This window comes from Glycine max, chromosome 5 (genome assembly GCF_000004515.6).
Source record: "Glycine max cultivar Williams 82 chromosome 5, Glycine_max_v4.0, whole genome shotgun sequence".
In the NCBI taxonomy this organism is placed as follows: domain Eukaryota; kingdom Viridiplantae; phylum Streptophyta; class Magnoliopsida; order Fabales; family Fabaceae; genus Glycine; species Glycine max.
Window position 1 is genome coordinate 40,515,274 of NC_038241.2, and position 10,274 is coordinate 40,525,547.

A 10,274-nucleotide genomic window follows, 5' to 3' on the forward strand; every position below is an offset into this window, starting at 1 on the left:
GATCGGGGCGTTGCTTTGGAGCACTATGAGACCTCAATTTGGCCTTGAAAGACTGAGTGCTGGCCATGTAGTTTGGAAAATTGTGATACTGGCCATAGAAGAAGTTCTCGGTGCAAACACTTTTAGGTGTCATACTCATAGGTGCAACAACAACAGATCCACAGCTACAAGAGTTGGTAAATCGTGGAGTGCTTTGCGCTGTGGAGAATCTGCACTCTTCTCTTGTTAAGCCCCATTCTGAGTCGTGGTAGTTCCTGTGGCTTGGTATGGACAAATGAGCAAATGGAAGAGGAGAAGGAAGTGCCTGAAATGATGGGTCATCGCCAAAATCTGACATTGAGGTGTTGCTCCTGCGAGACCTTGACTTTGGCCTGCCACTGCCAGTGTCCACTTCCACTATTTTGGGGCTCCCATCAACACTGTTTGCATTATTCATTGTGGCATCAAAAGAAGATGATAGCCTTCTGCTGTGGATGGGAGCTATGTACTCACTCTTTATGTCATCAAATCTCTCCTGCAAAACACTCCAAAGCATTAATCACGATAACTATTTATGCAATTTACATGACAATGGACAAGGGACAGGAATCTAAAATCTATGTTCTGTTGCAGTACCATGGATCTTCGTGCTTGTGTTTGAAACAAATGTGCTTCATTCTTTGTGCTGCTGAGTCCGTGAGATTTCTTAGACCTTACTGTTGCTTGAGCTCTAATTAGAGCCTGCATACTATGCAGGGTTGCTGCTGCTTGCTTCCGCACCAAGTACCCTCTCACAAGTGCTTGTAACTTGACCAATCCTTTTAAGGCTCTCAGTGCCTTCCTTGCCTATTTAGAAAAACCGAAGAACAGCAAAATCAAAATATCGCTGATATGAATAGAATCAGTATCTTTATATAATTAAAATTTATAATAAATAAATATTTTGATCAAAATAGCTTTGGTCTGAACATGTTATAGAATTATATGATTTATATATCTAATCTAACTGAAAGCTAATTAAAAGCCTAGAATTTGCATCTGACTAGTTCAATTTCTGCCAAAAAAGGTCATGTTCTTTTTTGTCTCTGAAGTTGGAGAAAGGCAAACTTACCAAGTATCCTCTAAAGAAAGTTTGAATCTTGACAACAGCCAACCTTTCTTGTCCACCACCACCAAACATGGTGTCTCTGCCATTGCCGTGGCTGGTTAGTCTAACCACTGCCACGGCAGCCTGAGCCGCAGTCACTGCAGCATCTGCGGCTGCTGCAGTGGCTGCAGCAACTGCAATAGCATGCTTGTTCTGCTCCTTCTCAGTTTCTGAGTAGAAGGATTGCAACCAAGCGGCCTCTGCAGGTGAAATATTGGGTGGAATTGTGGTTGGATTATGACATAAACCTCTGGAATCTCTGTCTGAGTGATTTGAATTCTCTTTGCGCTCTCTGTCTGTCCTTATCCCAAACAACCCCTTCAACCACCTTATGGCTCTGCCCATTGGGTGCAGCGTGAGGGAAATGCAAATGCTGCTACTGGGGTCTTTGAATAATAATAATGCAAGTGGGAACGGTGAAGTGAAGAAACCTACCAAAGAAAAACTCAGTCACAGACACAGTTTTTCAAGACACAAGAAAACCGCCTCGTGAAAATCTGCATTACATGACAAAAACATGCATCTGGAACATGCATGCAGTAGGAGGCATGGTAAGCAAAATGAAACAACATTAGAATAATGGAATATAAAATAAAAAGAGGTGTTGGGGTTCACATTGCAAAGTAAATTATTAAAGAAATGGATGGAGTAGTAAGGTAAACCCACCTTGGTAGAATAAAATTCTGGAAAGGAAAAGGCAATTCAAAAGTGGGAAAAGGAAAAGGGGGGGGAAGTGAGAAGAAAGAGATGGGAAGGTTCAATTCAAAGAAGAGAACACAGAACAGCCCCATAGTGAAATCTCTATCTTCATCTGTCCTCTGGAGCGACGTATCCTCAAAAAGAAAGATACCTCAGTGTCCCAAAACATCTGACACACTCGTGTCTCGTGAAGGCATTCCCTAACTTGTACCACAGATCAAAACCTTCCTCTGCGCTCTGCAACTGTTTTACCCTCCTTTGCTTCTTGGTTTAACTCCTAGCCAATGAATGATACCAGTGTCATTCATTCTATATTTTCTCAGCTCTCTCTTCAGCTTTCAACTAGTAAGAAGAAACCGAATAATAATAATCATAATAATGCGTCCTCCTTCTGCATGAAACCCTGTTGAAGCTGAGCCAATAAAAAGATAGCTTTTTAGTTCAATTAATGTTGTTCTTTTCCTCACCCCAACAGCTACCTAGGCTGTTCTCTGCAACCCTTTCTCTTTTTTTATTTCACCCTTTTTCTCTTTCATTGTTTCGTTATACTGTTTCCTCAATTATTTGTGTACAAATTCAAGCTCCCCCTTTGTTTTTACTGTCGTTTCTCTGCAACTTAGAAATCATGGGGTCCTCTCTCTACTAAATATGTAGTAGTATATTTTACGGTGGCAAACAAGCTTGGAATATCCATGATTAAATGTGGTTAATTGTTAAAAACATTAAATTATATTTACCAAATAAAATTATCAAAAACTATAGGGGTATTCAAAATCAAAATTACAAAGACAAACTTAGCTGTACTGGGGTTCCAGTACTTTGCTGACTGGAACGATCCAGATGAAAACAAAATTTCCCTGAACACGTCGCTATTTACGATTATTGCGCCTTTTGTAATCTAGTAAGCATACCATCAAATACTACTCCAGCAATTCAGGCCATTCATTATCTTGGGTAAAATTTCATGCCTACTAAGTGCAAACAAATTACTTACCGCCAATTTTATTTTATTTTTATCAAGTTCTCAAATCAAAGTACTTGATGGAATATAATATCAACAAATAATTATAATTCATATAAAAAATTATAGTGATTCAATCAGAAATCCTCATGTTATTATATTAAATATGACTTCTGATTAATTAAATGCATAAAAAAATTTAAGAGAAAATTACATGCAGTTAAACTCTAAAATAATTACGTATTAATTTAAGAATAAAATTATTTTGTGCTTGAAAATTGAAAGTTTTCTCTCCGATATATAGTTCTAAAATCTTAGCTGGTCGCTTTGACAAAGCCGGAGAGAATCAACGTTGAGGTCATGAAATTCAGAAATTGAAACATTTACGGAAATCCTACTCAGATACGGCTTTGACTATATCATTTTGAATCGAATTTACGAATCCTGCTATGTCACCATAGACATTTTTATATATTCAAAGCTAATTATTTTTTTCAAAATTCAAATAAATTATTGTCAGTATATCTTAAAATGCATCAAGATGATAAAATAATAAAATTGAGAAGCAAATTATTTATAAAAAAATTGGAATGTTTTTAAAAAATTAAATGAAATATAACAAATAAATTATATATTTTTCTAAATTCTAGTGTATTGAAAGCCACTACTTCCCTTATCCAGAACCAACAAATACGGAACCACTTTCACATAACCAATTCACATAATTACTTTCATATATTTACAAATGATACACTTCCACAAATACATTTTTTACGTTTACAAAGTAACGAATGAACTAGAATAATATATATCTACAAAGCAAATGATGTTAAAAACAGAAACTTGTCTAACGACTCATAATTTCATTAATTTCCTCTTCAGAGATGAGAAAACTGAGTGTCGAATAATTGAAATTTCAAACCCAAAAATTAAAAAATTATAATACATGAATTCAAAATTATTTAATAAAACTAATTAAGTTGTGAAAAAATTAATCATCTCCACAAAGGAATCAACAATGCCTTTGCTACAAGCATGATTGTTAACTTATTTGCGACAGTCGACAATATTCTCTAAAAAAACTTATTTACGACGATCTAATGAACACTATCGAGCCACTAATTTTCTACTTGGACTAACTGATACGATTTCAAAACACAAATAGTAAAAAAAAAAAACTATTGTTCAATTAACGAAGAGACTAATAAAAAAAAAAGATAAAAGGCGTACCAAAAAAAAAAAAAAGAGAAAGGCCCGTGTGTAAATATAATGTATCATATTATATATGGAAGAAAAAAAACCCCTCAATGTACAAATAAAGAAAGAAAAGAAACAAAAAGGCCCGTTAACAAAATGATCAAAGTAAAAATAAACTTGTAGCCTTGAAAAAAATGTCCTTTGAGAACCAAACTTAGCTGGTAGACTTAAAAATAGGGGTGTTCAAATAATCCAATTTTATAAAGCTAATTTATAACGGTTCATATCTAAATCACTTTTAAACCATTTTAATGAATTGATTTTATATCCAAATTCAGTTTTTTGGATTTTAAAGCCAATCCAATTATTTGGATATGGATTGGATACTTTATTGGATTTTCAGATTTTAAAGTATTTATTTGAAAACAACCTTGGTCAAGATGGGTCAAAAGCAAATTTTTGGCCGACATCACCCTAGATTATTTTTTGGATGGTGTTGGTTAAGGTTTTTTTCAATCGACATTGGTGGAGGTTTTTTTTTTGCCAATGTCATCCACAATTTTTTCAACCAACACCGGTTGATATCGTGAGTTTTTTTGGTCGATGTCAACTGATAATTTTTTCAACTGACATTGACCGAGACTTTTTTGATCGACATTGACTAAGGATTTTTGCAGTTGATGTCGACCGAGACTAGTTCTTTACGGACATCCTCTAGGGTTTGTTTCAATTAACATCGGCCAATGCTATTTTGAAACTGATGTCAGTTAGAGTTTTTTTTTTTTTTTTGTCGATGTCAATTGATGATTTTTTTCTAGCATCAGCTAGGATTTTTTGGCTAACATTAGTGGGGGCTATTTTTGTCGGCATCAACTAGGATTTTTTTTGTTGACGTTGGCTAGGATTTTTTTTAGGTCAATTAGTGATATTTTTGTGTCGACATCAGTTAGACCTATTTTTATGATTGACATCGCCCAAGATTATTTTCAATTGACAATGATTAGGGCTTTTTGATTGATGTCGACTATAAAATATCGTCATCTTATGTTGGCTGAAAAACCCTAACCAACGTCAACAAAAAATAACTCTGGTTGACTTTAGTTGAAAAATATATCACAATAATAGCCTCAACCAATGTTGGTCGATAATACCTTAGCCGATGCCAACCGAAAAAATAGCCCTAGCCGATGTTGACCAAAAAACCCTAGGCGACATCGGCCAAAAAATATCATCAACCAACCTTGATAAAAAAAACTTAGCCAGTATCAACCAAAAAATAATCTCGTTTGTTGTTGACTAAAAAAACCCAGCATATGTGAGCAAGAAAATAATCATATTTGACGTCGACAAACAAAAATATTATGACCAAAAATCCCTAACCGACCTCGACCAAAAATAGTCTCGTTCACTGAAAATAACCCTAGTTAAAGTCGACCAAAAATAGTTGTAATCATGGTTATCAAACTCTCGAATTAACTCGCTAACTCTTACGAATTTACGAGTTCACTTGTCCTCTGTGAGTTAACTCTTGAGTAAACTCTTTTTTTAGTAGACTCTAGGAAAACTCTATAAACTCTAAGTAAACTCGATAGATTCTCGAGTTTATCACCGAGTTAGCAAGTTAAAAAAATTAGACGAAAATGTAAGTCATTTTTTATTATTTTCTCTTTGTATAGCATTCAATATATCTTCATTTAGTGTATTATTCTCAAATACAAAATTCCTACCTTTAATAATATCAAACATTTATTCTCTAATAACATCAAACCCTCGATGAGAGTGATCTACCACTATTATAAACTCTTCAAATTATTATCTAGTAGTGATGTATTATTACTAGACTTAGTTAATTAAATATTATGAACTTTATGATTTATTATTTTGTTTTATTATATTACTGAAATGTTTAATTAGTATGTTATTTATAGATATTTTGTTATTATTTTTAATGAAGTAAACTCTTACGAGTCTACGAGTTGAGTTAGGAGTCGAGTCTATGAAACTCTCACGAGTCTGCATAAACTCTAGCTAAAAGCAACCCTAGCTGAAGTCAAAAATTGATATATGATTTAAAACTAAAATGATTTTGAACATAAACCAATTTTAAAACCATTTTAAACCAGTTTCAAAAAAATTCAAATCACTTTTATCCAATCTTTTTAATTAGATTTGAATTGGATTTTAAAAAATTTAATCAATGAACACTCCTACTTGAAAACAAGTCATAACCCGAAGGTTAAAATTGAAAAATAATTCAACATTCATGAATTAGAAACAAATAAAAATATTATATATATATATATATATATATATATATATATATATATATATATATATATATATATGTGTGTGTGTGTGTGAATTTATTAACGCACATATTTATTTGTTTTAATATAAGTGTATTAACAAGCTAAATTATTGATGTTGTTAACACACTTATTAAAATATAAGTGTGTTTATGTTAGCAAATGCTATAAAAATATTTATTTTGTTTGTTAAATCGATCATTTTCATTAGTAAATAACTTTTACTGTTATAATTCTTTCAACTTAGCCTATCAACACAAGTTAACAAGATTCCTATGACTCCTAAGGAAACAAAGAAGTATATCCTGTGACATTTAAAACTCTAAAATGAAAAAAAGTTACCACATAGTGAATAGGATTTTTCTCGTCACACAAACCATATACTCGCAAATTCATATGTTTATCACGCCAGCAGTTGTCATTTGCACGAGGTGGTTGTCATCATAGCACTGTTCCCAGTTCCACCTTTCCATTTTTGATAAAGATGGTATGGTTACACGCCCATCATAGCACTGCTATTAGTTCCACCTATATATATGAGTATGAGAATTGAATTGATGACCTTAATTCTGTATTTCCAATTTGGACAAGACGGGGTAGTATAGGTACACTGCTTGCCCACCATAAACTAACACCCTCTCGGCAATGGCAATTAGGACCATATTTTCTTTGTTTAGGAACAACCTAACATTATTCCATGAAATGACTTTCTCCCGTACACCCACCATTAACGCCACCTCTAAACATTATTCCATTTTTCTTTCCCCTTTTCCAAGTAATGGCGACCAATAAGTCATATTTTCATACCGAATTTCATTGCCTATATATATTCTTTCTTTCTTTTTCCTTCTCACTCGTGCGTCTTGCCTTCCTGTGTCCTTGTCCTCTGTATTTGTATGTTTCAGATTAGTGTAACACAAGTTTCTTTGATAATTATTATCACTGTTAAGGTGTATCTTGTAAATTTATCTAAAATTTAACTTTTATAGTATAACTTTTTTCAAGGAGTTAAAAAACTACTTTTAAATAGGTTAAAAGACTTAAATTTACATGCAAGGTAACTAATTTACGTCTTTAAATAAGTAAAAAATAATATAATAAAATATTACATTAAAAATTAGTAATAGTAATAATATTATTACTATTAATATTATATTGTTTTATCTACATAAATAGGATAATTTATTAAGACTAAAAGATTTTTTTGAATGATTCAAAATCTATCATTTTTAGTTTAATAAGCTTTAAAAAATCATTGATTTAATAAATAGGCTTAACTAATCCAAACTAGGCCTAATTAATGTGAGATAAATCATAGACTCACAACAACCTATGAAATATATTTCCATTCTTAAGTTTTAAATATCTCATTCAAATTATGCAGACTTCTCATTAATTACTAATCCAATCATAATGACTTCTGTAATATCCTTTGCGCCCATCGATCATAAAAGAAAAACAACCAAATTTCAATAAATAAATAAACAAACAAGATTGAAAGTTCTGAAGAACATATTAGCATTGTGTTGTCGAGTATGTATGCCAGGTGTTGATAGCTTTAAACCTATTTAAATGAGCTTTTAGTAAGTGATGGGAGGGGAGGGGGTTGGAATCTTAGGGTTTAATCTTGGGAAATGGTTCCACAATAGAAGATGCAAATTAATGGAGATTAATGGAGTCCTTTTTAATTAGGTACAAGAACTAAAATGAAAAATTGGTGCAAATATAAGAATCAAATAATTAATTAAACTTTTTATATATTATTAAAAGACTAATGCAATGAAATGCTTTTGGATGAACAATTTAAGGTTTTGTTTTCTTATAATTTAATCATGTTTTCAAATATTGGGGTAATCGATTGAGTTATGAGAGCATGTCAACTTAAGTATTAGGAATTAGAATGAGTAAAATAAACTTTGCATGTGAACCCACCTGGGTTGAGATCATAATGGGCTTTGTGGATAACGCGATGCAGTTGTCACGTTAGGGCACGTGAATTGTGGATGCATGTTTTGTTATTTGTTGAGGTATACATGAGCTCGGGTAGATGGTATGGTACATAGCAGCATGCCAGCATGATCGATAGACTTCTATGTCATGTCACCATTTTCATGATGTGTTAGGGATGGATGGATGACTTTGGATAAGGAAAAATATTTCATTCCAAATTAAGGGCGAATATGTCTTTATTTTCTAGTGAGTCAAATCAAATAACTAAGACTGAATCCGGATATGCTAGGTGGCATTAGTCCAATTAAAAATTAGCGTAATTTGAGTTCGAAGTGACATATTTATATAAATACATGATTATATTGTGTGAAGTCAGAAAGATTTTTTTTTTATACCTATTTTTAGTTAATGAATCACCAAAGGGTAGAGTTCGTTAAAATAGGCTTCCTCTAACAAATTCAACTTTATTTGTGATATGTAGAGTCTACTTCGATTGATTAACGTTAATAAAATAAGTGAATTTTTATAAATTTTTTAATATATTCATTTGATTTTTACAGACAAAACAAAAATTAAGACTCTTACCAATTGAGAATTTTCATTGAGTTGAGAGATTTGATTGAATTTTTTTTATCCCTAATCATACTTTCTTTTTGAGAAATGATATACTTACAACAATTTTTATAACAAATTGTACAAGGAATTACACGTTAGCAAAAAAACTCAAAATTTTAATTAACAGAAAAAAGAAATATTCAGGTTCCGATTAACAAAATAAAAGAGATAATCAGGTTCCATGTTTTTTTTGTGTCCTTGCCTCCACCTTGTTGCTTTCTCTCTCTCCTCCTTTGACGGTCTTTTTTTTTTTTTTTCTTTTCTTCTTCCTTCGTTTCTTCAGTCAATGGCCTATATCTTAATCTTTTTTTTTTTTTTGGGGGGGGGGGGGGGGGGAAAAAAAAAAAAATGGGCCGGGAAAAAAAAAAAAAACTTTTTTAAGGTCTTTTCTTCTCCCTTCGTTTCTCCAGCCAAATGGCCTATATCTTAATCTTTTTTTTTTTTTTGGGGGGGGGGGGGGGGGGGAGAATACTAAAATGGGTCGCGGAAGAAGAAAACGAGCTTGCTAAGGGAAGAGTCCAAGCAGTAATCTTAGACATGAGCAGTGAGTCTCAGAACTCATAACACTAATAAATGCTAAACATTTCATGGAATTTATTATATAACCTTATGAATGACCCTTTCTCAATTCTCTTTTGATAGACCTGATGAATGTTGATACTTCTGGGATTCTAATACTGGAGGAACTGCACAAGAGGTTGCTCTCGCGTGGCGTACAAGTGAGAATACTGCCACGAATATGTATCTTGAGAGAAACTATTACATAATATGAGATTATCATGGTTCCAAATAATCTTTATTTGACACGTAATTGAGTTTTATTAAAAGAAATCATAAATTAAAAACTGATTTCATGTCATGTGGAGATTAACTGTGACCATGAACTTGTGATAATCTTAATTTCTTGTCTTTGGGACCTAATTATATGGTTGGTGTGGTTTGCTCAAGCCTATAAAACTAATCTAACGGTTTTGCTATTGCTATGTGTTTTTGCAGTTGGCTATGGTGAACCCAAGGTGGCTAGTGATTCACAAGCTCAAAGTGGCACATTTTGTGGATAAAATCGGAAGGCAGTGGGTTTTCCTTACTGTTGCTGAAGCCGTAGATGCATTTAATTATAAAAAGTGGGTTATGCTTTTCTTATCTAAATATAGACTTTCGTGAATTGCATTTAATTATAAAAAGTGGTCGGGTTAAATGTGTGATTGGACTGGATTTACTTTTCATATTATAATCTATTTCTACAGAAATGGTTTATAATCTTATTTTCTCGTATTTGGAAAAGTTGGTGAAAATCAAATTTGTTTCATATTTTGCTTCATAAAGATATATCATTCCAGCCTCCTTTTCATCAATTTAACTCTGTAAATTAATAAAACTTCGGTATCGTGTTGTGCCCGTGGGACGTAACTAAGAGTTC

At 32.7% G+C, this 10,274-nt stretch overlaps 2 protein-coding genes across 2 annotated transcripts in view; one reads left to right on the plus strand and one right to left on the minus strand.

The window, feature by feature from the left end:
* The window catches only part of IQD16 (protein IQ-DOMAIN 16), a 2,749-nt gene extending 342 nt beyond the window's left edge, over positions 1-2,407 (minus strand). The window contains exons 1-4 of the mRNA XM_041015684.1: positions 1,793-2,407; positions 1,091-1,557; positions 616-825; positions 1-514 (exon numbers count right to left, since the gene is read on the minus strand). The exon at positions 1-514 is cut by the window's left edge and continues 342 nt beyond it. Coding sequence (XP_040871618.1) covers positions 1-514; positions 616-825; positions 1,091-1,471 — 1,105 coding nt within the window. The 5' untranslated portion in view covers positions 1,472-1,557; positions 1,793-2,407. The remainder of the gene's footprint in view (positions 515-615; positions 826-1,090; positions 1,558-1,792) is intronic.
* A 6,915-nt stretch (positions 2,408-9,322) lies between these two features.
* LOC102668863 (low affinity sulfate transporter 3) lies at positions 9,323-10,033 on the plus strand. Its single transcript, XM_041015704.1, has 3 exons — positions 9,323-9,398; positions 9,497-9,573; positions 9,851-10,033. Exons 1-3 carry the CDS (start codon positions 9,392-9,394, stop codon positions 10,016-10,018), a joined length of 252 nt encoding a protein of 83 aa, XP_040871638.1. The 5' UTR covers positions 9,323-9,391; the 3' UTR covers positions 10,019-10,033.
* Positions 10,034-10,274: the final 241 nt, after the last annotated feature.

What these genes read in the sequence shown, in the direction of transcription:
- LOC102668863 (XM_041015704.1), top strand. An exon ending in TGCTCTCGCGTGGCGTACAA is followed by an intron (nt 9,574 to 9,850) that starts GTGAGAATACTG and finishes GTGTTTTTGCAG; the next exon opens with TTGGCTATGGTGAACCCAAG.